The sequence below is a fragment of the Schistocerca cancellata genome, chromosome 4 (genome assembly GCF_023864275.1).
Source record: "Schistocerca cancellata isolate TAMUIC-IGC-003103 chromosome 4, iqSchCanc2.1, whole genome shotgun sequence".
NCBI lineage: Eukaryota > Metazoa > Arthropoda > Insecta > Orthoptera > Acrididae > Schistocerca > Schistocerca cancellata.
Window position 1 is genome coordinate 688,382,968 of NC_064629.1, and position 20,776 is coordinate 688,403,743.

The 20,776-nt window shown below is 39.5% G+C and overlaps 1 protein-coding gene across 1 annotated transcript in view; it reads left to right on the forward strand.

Annotated features, from left to right (window-relative positions):
- Nucleotides 1-20,776, forward strand: part of LOC126183543 (dedicator of cytokinesis protein 3) — a 1,039,887-nt gene that overhangs the window by 1,011,243 nt on the left and 7,868 nt on the right. The window contains exons 35-36 of the mRNA XM_049925613.1: nt 2,921-3,120; nt 4,550-4,629. Coding sequence (XP_049781570.1) covers nt 2,921-3,120; nt 4,550-4,629 — 280 coding nt within the window. The remainder of the gene's footprint in view (nt 1-2,920; nt 3,121-4,549; nt 4,630-20,776) is intronic.

Genomic DNA, 20,776 nt, shown 5'->3' on the forward strand with positions numbered 1-20,776 from the left:
AATTTATCGAAATTAAGAGAAAGCTTTGACTACCAACAACCAGTAAGAATTTAGTAAGAGTCCCAGGAACTCAATATGGATGCATTCCCATGGACGTTGCAATGCGGTTCACGAAGAGAGCATCACCCATGGTGCCACCTGTTGGGTAGCACACTGAGAACAAGCTGCGACAAGGTGTGCAGTGTCACTATTGATACTGGGACAAAACATATGCAGACAGGCCAATTACTTGGTATGCAAGACCTCCCAGTGTCCCTGATATAGGAGCTGAAGCACATCCTGTTTTAGAGGCAGCTCGGGTCGCAGCCCTAGGTGACTGACAGAGGGCAAAATAGTCACACAAAGGATCAGAAGCTCTGCCTGGAGGCCTGTACGACCTACCTTGCTGAATGATCTGAAACAATTGGTGCAAAATCATATTGGCAGCAATGGCAGCTGTGATCTGGGAGCCTGTAATAGGAAATCCTTCCACTGTAAGTTGTGCCCCAACATCTAAGTGAAAAGAAAGGAGTTCTTTCTGATCAAAAATAGGAACTGCCCAATTGGAAGCTGAGACAGAGCATGAGTGTTGGCATACTGCACAGTAGGCCAAAAATTTATTTCATAGTTGTAGTGAACTCAACTAGGCCCAGTGCTGGAGATGATGTGCTGCTTTGTCAGGCAATGAAGCAGAAGGATTAAACAATGAAACCTAGGGCTTTTGGTCAGTAATGACGTGGAACTTAGACTTGTACAAGAACACATGAAAGTTTTTGAGGGCATACATGATAGCAGCACTTCCTTTTCAACTAGGAAGTAGTGCTGCTGTGCAGAGTTGAGTGTTTTTGATGGATAAGTTATCAGAAGTTTGGAACCCTCCTCATATCGATGAGTGAGAACGGCCCTGAGCCCATACTGCAAGGTGACCATAGCCAAAACCCAGTGGTCACCAGAATGGAAAGTAGCCAAACAAGAAGCAGAATGTAATTTAGATTTGAAAGCATGTGTAATAGATTTTTGGCAGTAAGCAGTTTCACCTAAAATTGGTTGGAGGTCTTTCACATTTGTAGGGTGAGGCAGTGCTGTGGCCACAGTGACTAATGAAGTGTAGGCTTAACACCATACTGAGAAACCTCAAACCTCAAATACACAATGGATGGCTGAAAAAAGTGTGACTTGACCAAGTTCATTTCAACCCTGTAGTATGTAAGACTGTGAACAAGGTGCATAAGTTATGTGAATGCTCTTCCACGGATGCATTGATCCATCATGATGGTGTTAGCAAGATAGTTGATGCATCCCAGAACACACATTATTAGTTCTTCCAAAAAACACAGAAAAATTATTTGGGTGCTAGCTACACCAAACAGGAGGTACTGATATTGGTATACCCAAAGACTGTGTTAATCACAAGGAGCCATTTAGAATCCTTATCCAGTGGAATCTGTAAATAGGCTTCAGATAAATCAGTTTTGGAGAAAAACTGGCCCCTGGTGAATTTAGCCAATAACTTGTCTGGAAAGGGTAAAACATAGGTGTCATTGATAGGCTGTACATTAACTGAAACTTTAAAGTCACCGCAGAGGCAAAGCTAATCAGTTGCTGCAATGACCTGTGCATTTATGGTGTTAATTTGATGACAATATACACATATCATCAAACAAAAGTGATCCAGGTTCCTGGAGTGGGGTGAAATGGCTGAACTGGTAGAGCTGAGGAAAAGCCTTGTTGTTGTTGTGGTCTTCAGTCCTGAGACTGGTTTGATGCAGCTCTCCATGCTACTCTATCCTGTGCAAGCTTCTTCATCTCCCAGTACCTACTGCAGCCTACATCCTTCTGAATCTGCTTAGTGTATTCATCTCTTGGTCTCCCTCTACGATTTTTACCCTCCATGCTGCCCTCCAATACTAACTTGGTGATCCCTTGATGCCTCAGAACATGATTCCGGAAAAGCCTTACACATGTTTAAATCAGTGACTCCAAAAGTGAGGAAGTGTTGCCGAAGCTATTTCTTGTAAGCCTCCCAGTCTTCATCGCATTGTCATCAGGGGGAAATGGCAGAGGATATGCTGATGGTGTGGAAGCCTGCATAGTCAGTGTGGCTGACAAGTTCATGATAGCAACTGTAAGAGCCTGCTGCTGCTTCAGGAGAGATTTGAGCTCTGCCTCTTTGGATGGAAGATCCAAAGGAACCAGCAAATAGACTGAGCACATGGAAGTGAACACCAGACTTGTCACCAATTGGATCATACTGTAAGACACAACAGCACAGCCAGGGCGAACCAAAGTTTATTATCCTTCCATATACAAGCAAACAACAGTTGAGGGCATAGAAACAATCCAGGTACTGACACAAGCAGTTGCTGACAATAAGCATGAACACAATATGAGAGCAAGAACCTGCTGGAATGCACTTACAAAGAGGAGGGCTCCAGTAGATGGCAGAGCAAATGCCATGCCATGTACACAAGTCATGTGTCCCAGCACAGGTGGCCCCTGGTGGCTAGCCCATGCAGATGCTGTTGGCGGAAAATTCGAACTGTAGAACTGTAGCAAGCTGGCAGCCTGATGCCATGGTGAGCATCCAAGTATTACATACAGGGCTATAGCAAGTAGCACAAGTGTTAACAGAGTTTTTAGGTAGATAAAGACTAAAATAATTACTTGATCCAACAATTATAAGGAAATTGAAAAAGGCGATTATTTACAGTTGTTCATCATAAGATCATAATGAAGTAGACAACAGTGACTTACAAATGTAAATTTCCTCTTGAGAATATAGAACTGTTTTGGGAACAACTTTTCTTTTTGATAATTCAGTATTTTAAAATAAATCTTTGCTATCAACATTAATTAACAAGATCAGTAAGTTTTGTTTAGGAGTGTCTTTAAGATTATTATCACCCATGTGTAGCTCACAATTATCTTTTCATGTTTGTAGAGATTCTACAGAAGGTGACACAGTTTCTACAATGCCAAGACCCCCCAAACCAACGCATCAAAGATCACTCAGTAAACTACTCTCATGTCCTGCTCCAGCTAGCTACAACAGTTCTGAGAACAGCAACGGCAGTCAGCTTCGGAATTCATGGTCAGAGGCAACTACAGATGAGGCACCACCTCTACCTCCAAGAGGACAAAGTTAGTACTTCTTTTCTAACCACTTGTTGTAAATCATTTAAAATTAGGTACAGTTTTTCCTTTATAGTGACTTGTTTTTAATTATAATTTCTGAAGAGTGCTTAAATAGTATTTGTGTTTGAAGAGCCAAGAAATAAAACATTCTTTGCTTGTGACCCACCATTGTAGCATTATGTAGTACTATTCCCATCATGTCCTTGATTTTGAAATAGAATATTTCAGTTTAAGGTCTGAGAACTCAGATCTTGGAGACTCACATATCTGTAAACTAATGAGAGTTTTATAAATGTGTCTATCATCCTCTTCTCTGTCACAAAACCACTTTTATTCTTCATACATAAATTCTGTTCTTTTTTCAACCTGATTGTAATGTTTCTTCTCAAACACAAACCATAAGTGTTTTGCTTTGGTATTTATGTGAGATTTTTGTTCTTTGTATTACTATGCTCATGATGCTCTGTTCTATTTTGAGTGATTGAAACCACTCATGTTTAGATGTAATTTAGTGTGTGATATGCAAGTTATAGAATGACTAAGATTTCTGTTCAGCATGTATTCAGCCAGTATGCCTGGAATGAATGGTTCTGATCTCTCTACATTTCCATCATAATCTGACTGGGCACGATTCATGTGATTCAAGAACTGCTGCAATGCAGTGTTGCCATTGCTGTCAGGTTAAAAAAGCTTAATGTAGCCTAGACATTTTACTGGTTCATGCAGAGCAGTTTATTCTAAAGTCCATTCTTAAAAATACTCTACAAATGGGTTTTTCTATGGCTAGCAGTTATGATGGACCCGTGCTATGTACTGTGTCACTTAATACTATACATAATGATCAGAAAACATGTTGCTATGAAGCTGTAGTGAGGTAGTCTGATTATTTCTGTGTCTCTTCCATTGGTACCATCACAGACAGAAAAAGTACATTAAGGGTCACCATTACATTGTTTGAATCCAGATCTGTCACAAGAGTTCTCAGGCTCTTGACAAAAGTGATGGCTTTCATTATGTGTTTTCCTCTGTGACCCACTATAATTCCTAATAGAGTTGTCAAATATAAGGCCAGGGAGCAGATTATTGGAAGCTGACTGGACATAGGTAAGAAATTGAAGTGTTTATACTCATATGAGGGTGAAGGATTCCTTGCTCCATTAACCATTTCTTGGATGACCTGACATGCTTGTCTTATTTTGTCAGTGTAATAGCAAGTTTTGTTACCACTTATTTAATCTCCAAGAGTTAGAAACATTAAAAAGAGTGACATTTTTTTTTGGGGGGGGGGGGTTGTTAGAGAGAATTCAGTGGTAAAAAATATTTATTATTATAAATAGTGATTTACAGCTTTTGTTCAATGAAATTAACTATTTTATACAAAATTTCAAGTATTATTGATAAAATGAAAATATTTAATTGAAAATTTTTTCTGCAGCTCCAGACCGAAGAAACACTAGTTTATTTATTGATACAACACAAATGCCACCAGCCCCACCAAAGAGACTCATTAAAAAGGTATGTGAAATACATATATCAGTAACTTCTGTCTTGAAAACAAAGCTAATAATATTTTTACTTAAAAAAATACTTGGGTGTTAATCAGTGTTTTTGTAGAAATCCACAGATGTATCCTAATTTTCCTCTTTTTCTCATGCTCTTCCATGGTAATTGTCAGGTGTGCTTCCATGTTTTTCTAATTCTGTAAGCAACTGGAAATCAGTAACTTTCTAGCAGCTGTTTTGGGCCATATGTAAGATGGAAATTACAGAAGACAAAAGTGATGGTGAGGAAAAAAGGACCAAAGATGCTGTACATTGAAAATAGGCACATGTATGTTAATAATGCAGTTGATACTGAACTTTAACAGATCAAATCAACTGGATATCTCATCACATTAATGACATGCAGCCACAAAGCAGCTTACACACTTGCTTTCATTGTTATCAAAGTGTAGCATGAGTATATAGAGTTGCAGTTGCAACAAGATAAAAAGAGTCGTACTGCCAGTGTGATGAAAAACAGGCGTATCTTTTATTTCAGTTTAACTAGATATGTCTGCTGTAAATAAAAATTAAACAATGTATTAATGTGTTATCAACAGAATACAACTCATGGTTTACTTTGATTAATGAAGAAGCTGCTTGAAAGTCTCTTGTGCATGCAGCCAGATTGATTGATCATTGTGGAATGAATTTTCAATTGTGTAATGTACCATCAACATTTCATTCCACAATGATCAATCTGACTGGATGCCCAAGAAACTTTAAGACAGCATATTCACCAACCCATGGACACACAATGAAGAAGCTTCAATCACAGCACTGAATATTTTGCACAAACAAGGCTATTATATAAAATGAGATGCTTATCATTACCAATGAGGATTTCATTCCATTAGGTTTGCATACACATGTCTCAATTTTGGCTTTGAGATATATTGCCAATATTTACATCTACAGAAATACTGTTTACAACACTTGCCTATGCCACAACAAAACATTTTACGTATTTCGTTGAAGGAAGAGGATGGCTGCTATCTCCACATGGTCTCAGTGCTGTGTGGTGCATCGTAATCTGCTACATTGTATAATTATCCTACTGCCTTAAAGAAACCATACTATTGATGGACATAGATGAAACTTTTGTAGTTCATATCCATGAAATCGTTTTAATAAGTATTGAGAGGCTCTGACTTGTACCTCCAAGATAAAGTTAATTTAGTCTGTGCTCCTACAATAAAGTTATTTAGTTGTATATGTTTACTGCAATCTTTAGCAACTGCAATAAAAGTCTTATTAAGACCAGACACATTTTGCTTTATTTTAAAGCATCTTCAGAGGTCACTATAACAGTTTCGTATTTTCTTTTATAATTTTGTTAGTTATGATCATTAACAGTTCACATGCTTTAGTTATTAGTATAAACAATTTTTATTCTTTTTGTTACTCACAGGTGCGTTTGTGTGTGTTCCTCTCCCCCCCCTCCACCTACACCCCCCCCCCTGCCGCCACACACACACACACACACACACACACATACACACACACACACACACACACACACACACATGTATGTGTGTTGAGTTTTTACACACAACACTTTCACTGTGCTTGATATATTCACACTTCTATGTTCGGAAGTATCACTGACCTTTTGCCATTTTGCTTGTTTTGTTTAGATATCATAGGATGCCTACATGTTTTGTTCATTTGGATAGTGGTGGAAGTGTCTGCTATCGATCTGTGAATGCGTATGTTTTCTGACGAGAGAGGTGATTATCTCTCTCTCTCTCTCTCTCTCTCTCTCTCTCTCTCTCTCTGTGTCAGTGTGTGTGTGTGTGTGTGTGTGTGTGAAGAGAGCTAATATGTCCTAGCTACTGTGAGTGTAAGTTATTGCTTTGCTATGGTACAGTGGAGGATGATCTAGTATTGGAATATTACCCAGTCTGGGATGTTATTTTGTGGTGTCTAGGAGGTTGTTCTTTCTCAATGATATGTTTTATTAATTTAAATATCATCTAGTTGCTGAAGTTTGTCTGGTTAGTTATTAAGTGTTTGTTCTCTATTTTTGCATTTAGAATTTGGAAGTTTTATTGTAGGTTTAGGAGATGTTTCTTGTTGCTGATTCTGACTATTTTCATGTCCTTTTCTATTGTAATAGGATGGTGGTTTCCTTGCTGGAGGTTTTCTGCAAATGTTGAATGGCTGCTGTCGTATGTCCATGGTCTTGTGTATTCCTTATACCTCATTTCAAAGTTCTGCCTGTATTTTCTAGGTATAAAGTAATACAGTGGTTACTGTAAAATACCAGGTTTTTGGTAGATGTCAGTTTTATCTTCCTTTTTTAGACATTTCAGTACAGAGTTGTTGATTTGGTATGCTATTTTTATTCCTTGTTTCTTGAGGATGTTCCCAATTTGTTTCCATATGTGAGTGTTTACAAGCTTGTCTGTTGAGATTCTGTGATATTCTCTTGCTGTGTGTGGTAGTGTTGATACTGGTATATGTTTGTGGTGGGCGATGTGTGTGTCTGGATTTGTGTGGTGTTTATTTTATTTTATTTTATTTTTATGTTTTTCTGGATTTTTCTGTTCACTTTTGTTACTGGGGCTCTTGGTATCCATTATTTTTTGCTATCTGAATGATAATGCCCAACTCCTTACTACAGTTAAGTTTGTCAAGTGGTATTGTGTTTAATCTGTGGACCATATATCTGAAGGCACAGTCTTTTTGAGTCTGTGGATGGTTTGATGATTGCTGTAGTATGTGTCTGTTGTGGATTTTCCTGTAAATGCTAAATAAACGTTGGTTATTTTTCTTTGTGATGGATATACATAAGAAATTTCTTTGGTCTGTCTGTTCTGTCTCTAAGGTGAACATTATTTTTTTGTGTAATGTGTTTATCTCTGCATGTAGTTGTTCTGTTTTATTTCCTGGTTCATCTACCAAGCAGAGGATGTCATGTCATTCATGTATCTCCACCAATACAATATATTGTATTTTCCTGGTACTATTTTCTGGACAATTATTTCTTCTATTTTGCTTCCAGAGACTCAGGATCTCATTGGCAACCCACCTTCTTGTAGGTAGAATTCTTTGTTGAATTTGAAGTAATTTTGGTCAGTAATGAGGTGTATGAGTGTGCTTATCTCTGTTATGTGTTCTTGTGGTAACGTATTGTAAATAGCTAGGTCTTGTTCTATTATCTTGTATGTTGTTTGACTGTGATTGTGGAGTAAATATTTTCTACATCAACTGGGACCAACATAGCTGTATCTGGAATATATAGATCTTTCATGTGGTTTATTAGTTCTTCCATGTTTTTCACAGTCAGTTTGTGTTTTACACTGTTGTGTATGCATGGTATATGTGTGATGAGGATGTATGTGGATGCTTTTCTGTAGTTAACAGCTGGTCTCACACTTCATGAAGCTTTGGTTGGTGAGCTTTGGGGCATTAGGATCATGTGGTTTTTGTCTGTCATCCAGTGTGCCTAATTTTTCATTTGTGTATGGAACCTTCTTGTTGTGTCTGACTTTAGTTTTGTGATTTTATTCTGCGAATTGAATTCTTGTATCTTGTTATTGTATTCTTTTTTATCCATAAGGAAAAATGTATTCCTTTTGTCTGCCTTTGTTGTAACTGCATTGTCTCCGTGTAGTTTTTCTCAAAGAGTTTTTATAGTTTTAGCTTCTGTGGTTATCTCTCTTGCTTTATTGTGTTCATGTCCTCATTATGTGATGTTTTTAATTTATTTGCCTATTAATTCTCTTGTTAGGCATATGTTCATGGTGCTTGTGTCTTTCCTCTGTTCTTGAGACAACATGTTCTTAGATTGCATGATCAGACTTTGTATGAAATGTTCATTTATTTCTGTGTTTACATTGTGTTTTAAACCTTCATGTAACAGCTGTGTTTCTTCTTCATTAAGTTTGGTGTCTGCGAGGCTTATGAAACATGGGTAGAACTGATGTGTATGGGTCTGTCTGTTTGGGGTGTTTAACTGAATTTGTTTGTCCATAAGCATCTTTAGTTTCTTAGTCTGTCTTCACTTTAGTTGTTCTATGATATTACAAGTGTGTTTGTCACCTTTGTTCATCATATAGCAGAGAAGGGTGTTGTTGTTTATAGTGTCAGCTAAGTGCAAGTGTGCTTCATACAATTTATGATTCAGCGTGCATTTTGTGTGTGTGTGTGTGTGTGTGTGTGTGTGTGTGTGTGTGTGTAATGTTTTAATTTCAGTTTAAAGCCAGCATTTTTGGGCTAATGACTTTGGTCTCTGAGCTGCATGTGAACTGCTTCTGATTGTTACCTTGACATGCTTGGGTTGAAGCTTATTGAATTTACAAATTTATTTAAATTTATCTTATTTAAATTTATTTAAAGTGATGTGTTGTATCACATGATGAAGCTTGAAATAGATATTTTGGTACTTCAGGTGAAGGTCTCCATGAAATGCTGTACTGGACACCATATGAAGGGCTTATTTCAATAGTGGTACAAGTCCATTTTTGTTCATTGTGAGATACAGAGTCCTAAAGTTAAATGAGTGCTGAAAAACCTGCAGTTGAGATACCAGAACTATTCAAGCATATAGCTTCTTGCTAGAGATGAACCTTTCTTTCTGTTTGTTTGGATCATTAATTTCAGAAGCATTATAGACAGAAAAGTGGAGGTAATGGACATGTACCACTATTGAAATAAGCCCTTCACATTAATGTTGTCTTCTTTGTTTTTCATCCTCTTTTTTCTGCAGTTGCACATATACAAGTTGTAGAGATTAATTGGCACCTTTGGCAACTTTAATAAAAGTCTTAGTAAGACCAGATGCATTTAGCTTTATTTTAAGGCATCTTCAGTGGTCACTGTAACAATATGGTTTTTCCTCTTACAGTTTTATTTGTTATGGTCATTAACAGTTCACATGCATTTCTTATTACTATTAACAATTTTTGTTCTCTTTTTTACTCACAGTCTTTTTGTTGTTTTTTGTATTCTTCTTCATCTTCCATGTGTATTTGTTGACTTTTTTCACACAGAACTTTCACTTCACTTAATATACAGGGTGACAATTATTGAACTATGTGAAATAAAATCATCATAACTTCTGAATGATTTGGGTTAGGATGTTCAAACTGCACAGTTAGCCATGGGGTATGATGGGAATTAATATGGTTTGGTTTACCAATGAAGCCCACTTTCTTTTGGATGGGTTCATCAATAAGCAAACTTGGTGCATTGGGAGGAACTGAGAATCTGCATTTCATGATGAAGAAGTCTCTTCACCCTCAACAGGTGACTGTATGGTGTACAGTGTCCAGTCACGGAATAATCGGTGTGATATTACTTGACAGCACAGTGATTACCAAACAGTTTGTGAAGATTTTGGAAGATGATTTCATCCCCATTATCCAAAGTGACCCTGATTTCAACAAGATGTGATTCATGCAAGACGGAGCTCAATCCCATTGAAGCAGGAGAATGTTTGAAGTCCTGGAGGAGCACTTTGGGGACCGTATTCTGGCTTTGGGTACCTAGAGGGCACTGGCATGGGCTTCAACTTGCCATCATATTCCCAGGATCAGAACACATGTGACTCATTTTTGTGGGGCTACATTAAAGACAAGGTTTACAGCAATATGGACAAACAAATTCAGTTAAACGCCCCAAACAGACAGACCCATACACATCAGTTATGGAGAAGAAACACATAATTAATATCCAGAAAAACTTCAGTAATTAGACGCTATTTATACACTCCTGGAAATTGAAATAAGAACACCGTGAATTCATTGTCCCAGGAAGGGGAAATTTTATTGACACATTCCTGGGGTCAGATACATCACATGATCACACTGACAGAACCACAGGCACATAGACACAGGCAACAGAGCATGCACAATGTCGGCACTAGTACAGTGTATATCCACCTTTCGCAGCAATGCAGGCTGCTATTCTCCCATGGAGACAATCGTAGAGATGCTGGATGTAGTCCTGTGGAACGGCTCGCCATGCCATTTTCACCTGGCGCCTCAGTTGGACCAGCGTTTATGCTGGACGTGCAGACCGCGTGAGACGACGCTTCATCCAGTCCCAAACATGCTCAATGGGGGACAGATCCGGAGATCTTGCTGGCCAGGGTAGTTGACTTACACCTTCTAGAGCACGTTGGGTGGCACGGGATACATGCGGACGTGCATTGTCCTGTTGGAACAGCAAGTTCCCTTGCCGGTCTAGGAATGGTAGAACGATGGGTTCGATGACGGTTTGGATGTACCGTGCACTATTCAGTGTCCCCTCGATGATCACCAGTGGTGTACGGCCAGTGTAGGAGATCGCTCCCCACACCATGATGCCGGGTGTTGGCCCTGTGTGCCTCGGTCGTATGCAGTCCTGATTGTGGCGCTCACCTGCACGGCACCAAACACGCATACGACCATCATTGGCACCAAGGCAGAAGCGACTCTCATCGCTGAACACGACACGTCTCCATTCGTCCCTCCATTCACGCCTGTCGCGACACCACTGGAGGCAGGCTGCACGATGTTGGGGCGTGAGCGGAAGACGGCCTAACGGTGTGCGGGACCGTAGCCCAGCTTCATGGAGACGGTTGCGAATGGTCCTCGCCGATACCCCAGGAGCAACAGTGTCCCTAATTTGCTGGGAAGTGGCGGTGCGGTCCCCTACGGCACTGCGTAGGATCCTATGGTCTTGGCGTGCATCCGTGCGTCGCTGCGGTCCGGTCCCAGGTCGACGGGCACGTGCACCTTCCGCCGACCACTGGCGACAACATCGATGTACTGTGGAGACCTCACGCCCCACGTGTTGAGCAATTCGGCTGTACGTCCACCCAGCCTCCCGCATGCCCACTATACGCCCTCGCTCAAAGTCCGTCAACTGCACATACGGTTCACGTCCACGCTGTCGCGGCATGCTACCAGTGTTAAAGACTGTGATGGAGCTCCGTATGCCTCGGCAAACTGGCTGACACTGACGGCGGCGGTGCACAAATGCTGCGCAGCTAGCGCCATTCGACGGCCAACAACGCGGTTCCTGGTGTGTCCGCTGTGCCGTGCGTGTGATCATTGCTTGTACAGCCCTCTCGCAGTGTCCGGAGCAAGTATGGTGGGTCTGACACACCGGTGTCAATGTGTTCTTTTTTCTATTTCCAGGAGTGTACTAGTAAAACATATTGTTGAGAAAGAACAATCCCCATAGACACCACAAAATAATATCACACACTAGGCAATATCCCCTTCATAGATCATACACCAGTGCACAGTAGTAAAGCAATAACTTATACACACAGTAGCTAGGACATGTTAGCTCTCTTCACAAACACACACACACACACACACACACACACACACACACACACACACACACACTTCTCTCTCTCTCTCTTTGGAAAATATAAACACTCACAGAGTGATAGCAGTTGCTTGCAGCACTACCCAAACAAACAAAAGATGAATGCATCCCACAATAGCAAAACAAAACACACAAAATGGCCAGAGGACAGTGATACTTCCCAGCACAGAAATGTGAATACAGGGTGACAATTATTGAACTATATGAAAAAAAAAATCATAAATTAGTTACAAACTACAGCATGCTCACACTTTGGGTGAGCAGTTGAGCGTCCCACAAACCAACCATCATCATCATGCACACACTTTATTCAACATATAAACATCACAAAACATATTCGGATTTAGGTTATGACATGTTCAATATGCCTGCCATTACTGGCGATGATGTGGCACAGATGAATAGCAAAATTCTGCATGGCTCATTGAAGTGTCAGAATATCGAGGCTGTTGATGACCACCTGAATGTCTGTTTTCAGCTCAGCAATGGTTTTGGGGTTATTACTTTGGAAGTTTCTTCTAAGTGTAGGAGATGTTTCTGGTTGCTGAATCTGACTATTTTCTTGTCTTTTTCTATTGTGGTAGGGTGGTGGTTTTCTTGCCAGATGTGTTCTGCAAATGTTGAATGGCAGGTGTCTTACATCCATCATCTTTTGTTTTTCTTACCTTATTTCAAAAATTATGCCTGTCTGTTGCAGGTATAGAGCATCACAGCTGTTACATTGGAGTTAGATTTTGGTAGATGTCAGTTCAATCTTCCTGTTTTTTGACATTTTGGCATAGAGTTGTTGCTTTGGTATGTTATTTTTATCATTGTTTCTTGGGGATGTTCCCATTTCTAAGGGTCAGTTCATTTCTGCAAGTGAGAGTGCACCAGCTTGTCTGTTGAGTTTCTATGTTGGTCTCTTCTTGTGTAGTCTATGCTCCTACACCACTGATTTGAGTTCTTTTGTTAGCTGATTGCATTCAGAAGATCACAGACACAATGACAGGACTGAAAGTTACTGAATTTTCCATCTCCTTTTAGCAGGTCTCAGTATATGTCCTCGCATCTCTCGAGATTTCAGTGATAATTCAGAGAAGTTCTTGAAAATTATCAACATTTAGCATTTCAGTCTATCTCCACTGTGTTTAAAGAGTGAATCATGTTTGTCTTAGTAGAAATAATTTCTTTTTGTGTTTTTAATATGATTTTGAGCCCATAGCTTGTTTCTTTGACAGTTGGTTTCAGCTGCTTTAAAATATATATACTTGACCTGTGTCTGTCTAAAAGACATTGGGGCTAAGGCAAGATGCTTATACTTTGCCATAAGTGATATGAATGAATTACTTACCACTCACACAAACTTACAGTCATTAATAGGTCACTACTGTTAATAGTCTTGAAATGAAATAATTATTTTTGTCACAGTTCAATACCTTCCACTCAATGAACTGGCATATAATTACATTAACATTGGTATACAACTGTACTATGTGCAACAACTCACACATTAAATATTCAGTGCAAGTAAATAATGTAGTTATTTAAAATTGATGCACATCTTTATCATCATGAGATGCATAGCCAATATTAATGTGCTAAAGCTTAAACTTTTTTTAATGTGTGATATAGATTGTTTGTCTGTAAAAGCAAAATTCAGGCAGTGACAAAACACCAGATGTGTAAATGTTACCTGATGAATAGTAAATCTGTGGTCAAGTGCTCACTTATCATTGACAGCACTGCTAATATCTTTGATAGCACTGCTAATATGTGTTGGTTCCACCATATTGAAGTCTTTATAAGAATTTTATTTGCATAATTGAAATTGGACATCCACCAAGTGATCAAGCTACAATTTTAATGAGAAACAAATTGTTTTGTAAAACCCACACAGTTAAAATCTGCTGTTAATAACTTTTATGTATGAATATGTTCTTTGCCGACTTTAAGTTTGATCCTCCTCACAGCAAATCTCTTTTGTCTTTCTATAGATGGTAATTCAAAGTACACCAATTCATGTAGAATATAGTGCTCCCTCTGAAGTGTTTGTATATATGGTTTTGATCATATCACCTTTGGTACTATTGATGAATGGTTAATTAAGTTTGCACAGTCATAGTCATCAGAAAATGGAATTAGTTTTCTGTAAGTTCTTTTAGGAAGTCATTGAATATAAATTGTAGTCACAAATTAGGTTTGCACCATTTGATGGCTTCAATCTTGATCACAACAGAGCTTATTTGTCACATTACATAAATTTTCTGACCAAAAATAGTAATAAGACATTAAATTGTGTGTTATATAACATTAAATGAAAACTCAGCATTGTAAAACGTTGCCAACAAAGGAGGCATCAGTACTACTAGTACGTCAAACACATTTCTACATCTACATCTGCATATACATACATATTGCTCAGGCCTCTGCACAGTGCTTGGTGGAGGGTACCCTGTACCACTACTAATCATTTTCTTTCCTGTTCCACTTGCAGATAGAGCAAGGGAAAAAATGACTATCTATAGCCCCCATATTAGCCTAATTTCTTGTATCTTGTCTTCGTGGTCCCTACACAAAATGTATGTTGATGACAGTAGGATCATTCTGCAGTCAGCTTCAAATGCCAGTTCTCTAAACTTTCTCAGTAGTGTTCTTCAAAATAAATGTCTTCTTCCCTCCAGGGATTCTCACTTGAGTTCCCAAAGCATACCTGTAACACTTGCGTGCTAATCAAACGGACCACAAAAAATCTAGCAGCTCATCTCTGAACTACTTCAATGTCTTCTTTCAATCCAACCTGGTGTGGATCACACACACTCAAGCAGTACTCAAGAATAGGTTACACTAGCATCCTATATGTAGTCACCTTTACAGATGAATCACATTTTCCTAAAATTCTCCCAAGAAATTGAAGGCAACCAGTTGCCTTCCCTACCACAATCCTCACATGCTTGTTCCATTTCATATCATTTCGCAACATTATACACAGATGTTTAAATGATGTGACTGTGTCAAGCATGACACAACTAATGCTGTGTCTAAACATTATGGTTTCTTTTCTTTTTTGGCATGGACTGACCACTAAATGCCTATCTGTAAACTAACTGCTCAGATTAAAAGTTGAATCAAATGATTTACTATTATGGAAATAGATTCTTGCAAGAATCTGAAGAGATATGTCATAAGAGAATGCAGTAGGTTATTGCACAGCTTTAGCTTTGGTGGTCACATTTAGGTTTACACTTACTCTTGACACTAACACTGCTTCATTTTCAATAGTCAGGTACCTGAACACAGCACTGCAACAAGCTAAATAATGTATGCAGAACATAATAAGTGATGTAACTGAGCAGTGTCAATGAAACAAAAGAAAACATATTCAGTCAGTGATAATGCAGTGGGAACACTCTATAGGACCATTTTCCCCTGAAGTCTAAGAGAAGATTGAGATTTTATTATTTTATAACATTGAAGATCTTACTGCACTGCATCACAGGATAAAGATCTTATAATATAACTCCACACAGTTTAAAACTAAAAGTAGATATCGCTTGCATAAATATGACACATATATCAAAACAATTCTGCAGGGTTGCACTGTGTGTGGAAAAAATTTGAGAGAAATATCATGGTTAAATGTCATACTACAGTCTTAAGAGAATGTCCTTCAGTCCAGAAGCCATGTATTACATGCTGAGAATATTTCAGATCTGGCTAGACATACTGTGTAAAATGTAAGGTACAAACTGCAAGAGAACTGAATTTGACAGTGTAGAGGTTCTTAACGAAAGTTATTAACTACGCCAAAACAGAATTAATCATATAGCAAACAAATTTCTCTTGCTACACATAACAAAAAGGCAAATAATGTTACATTCCTAATAAATAGTGAAGTTAAAGAAATTCTTTCTGAGCAGCTCCTATCATACAGAAAAAAATTTTACCTATAAATTTCAAATTAATTGGGACAAATGTATTCCATACACACACGTTACTAAACTAAATATTCTTATCTGTTACATGAACTAATCTGCAAATGGTCAATACATATCCATATTGAAATACAATTTATGTTAACAGTCTGTAAATTGCCTTGTTCCATACACCCTATCGTGCAAGTAAAATATGACTGTCATTATGTAATATATGTGTACTGTTAAAGCACATATTGTACATTTAACCTACAGTCTGAGATTTCAAATTGGTTGTCACGATTTTGTGCAATTATAAAAGAAGCTTGAATGTTGAATTTGTATTTTTCGGAGGTTCCTTAGAGGAAAAATTGCAGTTAAACTATTGGAAAGATGGCTGTCCATTGAAGACATTTCATACACTTGAAACAGGACATGCAAGTTGCTGAAGTGGCATACAATTAAAACACTTGCATCAGGCCGTGATGCCACATGCCATTTATTTCACTTGAAACAACATTGATAAACAAATGTTGATACTGTGAGAAAAATGATAGCAGAGGCCTTGAAAAATACCAGGTGATCAAAAAGTCAGTATAAATTTGAAAACTGAATAAATCATGGAATAATGTTGATAGAGAGGTACAAATTGACACACATGCTTGGAATGACATGGGGTTTTATATATATATATATATATATATATATATATATATATATATATATATATATATATATATATATATATATATATATAATAGAGGGAAATGTTCCACGTGGGAAAAATATATTTAAAAAGAAAGATGATGAGACTTACCAAACAAAAGCGCTGGCAGGTCGATAGACACACAAACAAACACAAACATACACACAAAATCTAGCTTTCGCAACCAATGGTTGCCTCGTCAGGAAAGAGGGAAGGAGAGGGAAAGACAAAAGGATTTGGGTTTTAAGGGAGAGGGTAAGGAGTCATTCCAATCCCGGGAGCGGAAAGACTTACCTTAGGGGGAAAAAAGGACAGGTATACACTCGCACACACACACATATCCGTCCTCATATACACAGACACAAGCAGACATTTGTATATATATATATATATATATATATATATATATATATATATATATATATATATATATATATATATTTAAAAAGAAAGATGATGAGACTTACCAAACAAAAGCGCTGGCAGGTCGATAGACACACAAACAAACACAAACATACACACAAAATTCTAGCTTTCGCAACCAACGGTTGCCTCGTCAGGAAAGAGGGAAGGAGAAGGAAAGACAGAAGGATATGGGTTTTAAGGGAGACGGTAAGGAGTCATTCCAATCCCGGGAGCGGAAAGACTTACCTTAGGGGGAAAAAAGGACAGGTATACACTTGCACACACACACATATCCATCCACACATACACAGACACAAGCAGACATTTGTAAAGGCAAAGAGTTTGGGCAGAGATGTCAGTTGGGACGGAAGTACAGAGGCAAAGATGATGTTGAAAGACAGGTGAGGTATGAGCGGCGGCAGATTGAATTTAGAAATTAGCGGAGATTGAGGCCTGGCGGATAGCGAGAAGAGAGGATATGCTGAAGGGCAAGTTCCCATCTCCGGAGTTCTGACAGGTTGGTGTTAGTGGGAAGTATCCAGATAACCCGGACGGTGTAACACTGTGCCAAGATGTGCTGGCCGTGCACCAAGGCATGTTTAGCCACAGGGTGATCCTCATTACCAACAAACACTGTCTGCCTGTGTCCATTCATGCGAATGGACAGTTTGTTGCTGGTCATTCCCACATAGAACGCTTCACAGTGTCGGCAGGTCAGTTGGTAAATCACGTGGGTGCTTTCACACGTGGCTCTGCCTTTGATCGTGTACACCTTCCGGGTTACAGGACTGGAATAGGTGGTGGTGGGAGGGTGCATGGGACAGGTTTTACACCGGGGGCGGTTACAGGGGTAGGAGCCAGAGGGTAGGGAAGGTGGTTTGGGGATTTCATAGGGATGAACTAAGAGGTTACGAAGGTTAGGTGGATGGCGGAAAGACACTCTTGGTGGAGTGGGGAGGATTTCATGAAGGATGGATCTCATTTCAGGGCAGGATTTGAGGAAGTCGTATCCCTGCTGGAGAGCCACATTCAGAATCTGATTCAGTCCCGGAAAGTATCCTGTCACAAGTGGGGCACTTTTGGGGTTCTTCTGTGGAAGGTTCCGGGTTTGAGGAGATGAGGAAGTGGCTCTGGTTATTTGCTTCTGTACCAGGTCGGGAGGGTAGTTAAGGGATGCAAAAGCTGTTTTCAGGTTGTTGGTGTAATGGTTCAAGGATTCCGGACTGGAGCAGATTCGTTTGCCACGAAGACCTAGGCTGTAGGGAAGGGACCGTTTGATGTGGAATATATATATATATATATAAAAGTTCAAAAAATGTCTGACAGAGGGTGCTTCATCTGATCAGAATAGCAATAATTAGCATAACAAAGTAAGACAAAGCAAAGAGATGTTCTTTACAGGAAAAGCTCAATATTTCCATCACCATTCCTCCACAATAGCTGTAGTCAAGGAATAATGTTGTGAACAGCACTGTAAAGCATGTCCGGAGTTATGGTGAGCATTGGCGTCGGATGTTGTCATTCAGCATCCCTAGAGATGTTGGTCAATCACGATACACTTGCGACTTCAGGTAACCCCAAAGCCAATAATCGGACAGACTGAGGTTTGGGGAGCTGGGAGGCCAAGCCTGATGAAAGTGGTGGCTGAGCACACGATCATCATGAAACGACGCGCACAAGAGATCTTTCACACGTCTACCAATATGGGGTGGAGTGCCATCCTGCATAAACATTGTACGTTCCAGCAGGTGTTTATCAGCCAGGCTGGGGATGATACGATTCTGTAACATATTGGCGTACCTCTCACCTGTCACGGTAGCAGTTACAAAACCAGAATCACGCATTTCCTCGAAGAAAGAAGGCCCGATAACGGTAGATGTGGTAAATCCAACCCATACTGTGACTTTCTCATCATGCAATGGAGTTTCCATGACAGTTTTAGGATTTTCGGTTGCCCAAATTCTGCAGTTGTGGGCGTTGACAGACCCTCAGAGCGTGAAATGAGCTTTGTCGGTCCACAACATGTTACTCAACCAATCATCATCTTCTGCCATCTTTTGAAATGCCTACACCGCAATTGCCCTCTGCTTCACTAAATCGCCAGGTAACAGTTCATGATGAAGATGGATTTTGTACGGATAGCATCAGAGGGTGCGCCTAAGTGCCAACCAAACAGTAGTGTATGGAATGCCAGTGCGACATGTGACTGCACAAGTCCCCGTGCATAGACGAACCCGCTACAGTCTCCATTTCTTCCTGAACTGTCTCAGCAGCATTATGCCTTGTGCTCGGTTGGCCACTACGGGGTCTATAGTCTAAACTACCCATGGCTTCAAACTTCGAAATCATTCTCGCCACAGCTGCATTTGTCAACATTCCTTTACCCGTTCGAATCCCCTTCCTATGGCAATAGGATCGTAATGCTGAACTAGCACATTCCCCATTCTGATAATACAGCTTCACTGAAAGCGCCTTTTCAGGTAACATCAACATGCTGTGACTGCTGGCGCATCTGATTCTCTCTCTCATTACAGCTCCTTTTATACATGATTGTCATGTGCAGTCACTGACATTTTGCTGTCCAGCACCATCTGTCAGACATTTTGTGAACTTGTTTTTTTTTGGTTCTAATAAAGCCCCATGTCATTCCAAACATCTGTGTCAAATTTTACCTCTCTATCTACATTATTCCGTGGTTTATTAAGTTTTCAAATTTATACTGACTTTTTGATCACCCAGTGTATCTGCAGTGATTGAGAAAGCTCTAAATGTTGGTGCAAAAGTAAAACAAATGTATGCTACTGTTTGTGAATATTACAGTGCTCTGAATTAATGGTCTGAATCACTTCAAAGTTGGAGGATGTGTACAACAGTGGAATCATAATAAGTTATTAAGATTGCAGAGAGATGGTGTGTACATAGGCCTAGCAGTGCCCATTTTTGTGTGTTCAGACAGGTCAGTGGTTATGCCTTGTCCAGTTGGTGCAAAGCTGTCCAAGAAAGTGGAAATTTGAAAGTGAATACCAGTATGCTTCATCACTGTCAAAGAATGCAATAGCAGTGTATGAGTAGGTTTGAGTAGGACACAATGTTTGGTCCCTGGGAAACAGGTTTATCATACTCTGACATTGTGGCCCATACAAGGCATGTTGATATGACAGTGATGGGTGTGTGGAACTAGTGGATAGAATAAGATCACACTCAGTGTTGAGTGGGTATTGAACTACACAATGTGACAATAATGAGGGGCAACTGGTATCTAGTTCACATGGCCGTAACTGACAGAACAGCTTTGTCAACAATGCTGATTTCATATTGGAGTACTGCAACATGTGTAGACATGGCTGCATCAACAATTCAGTACCAACTTATAAGCACTGGATTGGTGGCATGCAAGCCATTGTGTTGCCTTCCATTGACCATAAAGCACACCACTGCTTTGGACTGCTTTGGACTGCAATGACGGAATGCCTTTACTGCCATGCAGAGTGGCAGAATGTAGCGATGGCTGTGTATGTGTTTCTTTCTACCACAGTGAACACAGTGGGGCAGACAGCATTGTTAAGTAGCATAGTGGACAAATGGCAAGTGTGATGATTTTGGAATGCCATTATCTATAATATGAAGTCTTGTCTCCTACATATTGAGGGAAATCTGAACTATAAACACTACATCAGGGAAGCCTTAGAGCCTGAGGCATTGCCCCTCCTAAAACCAGCTACACTTATCATATTTTAACAGGACAAAGCCTGGTAACATGTGGTGAGGAATGTGAAGGCCTTCTTTGA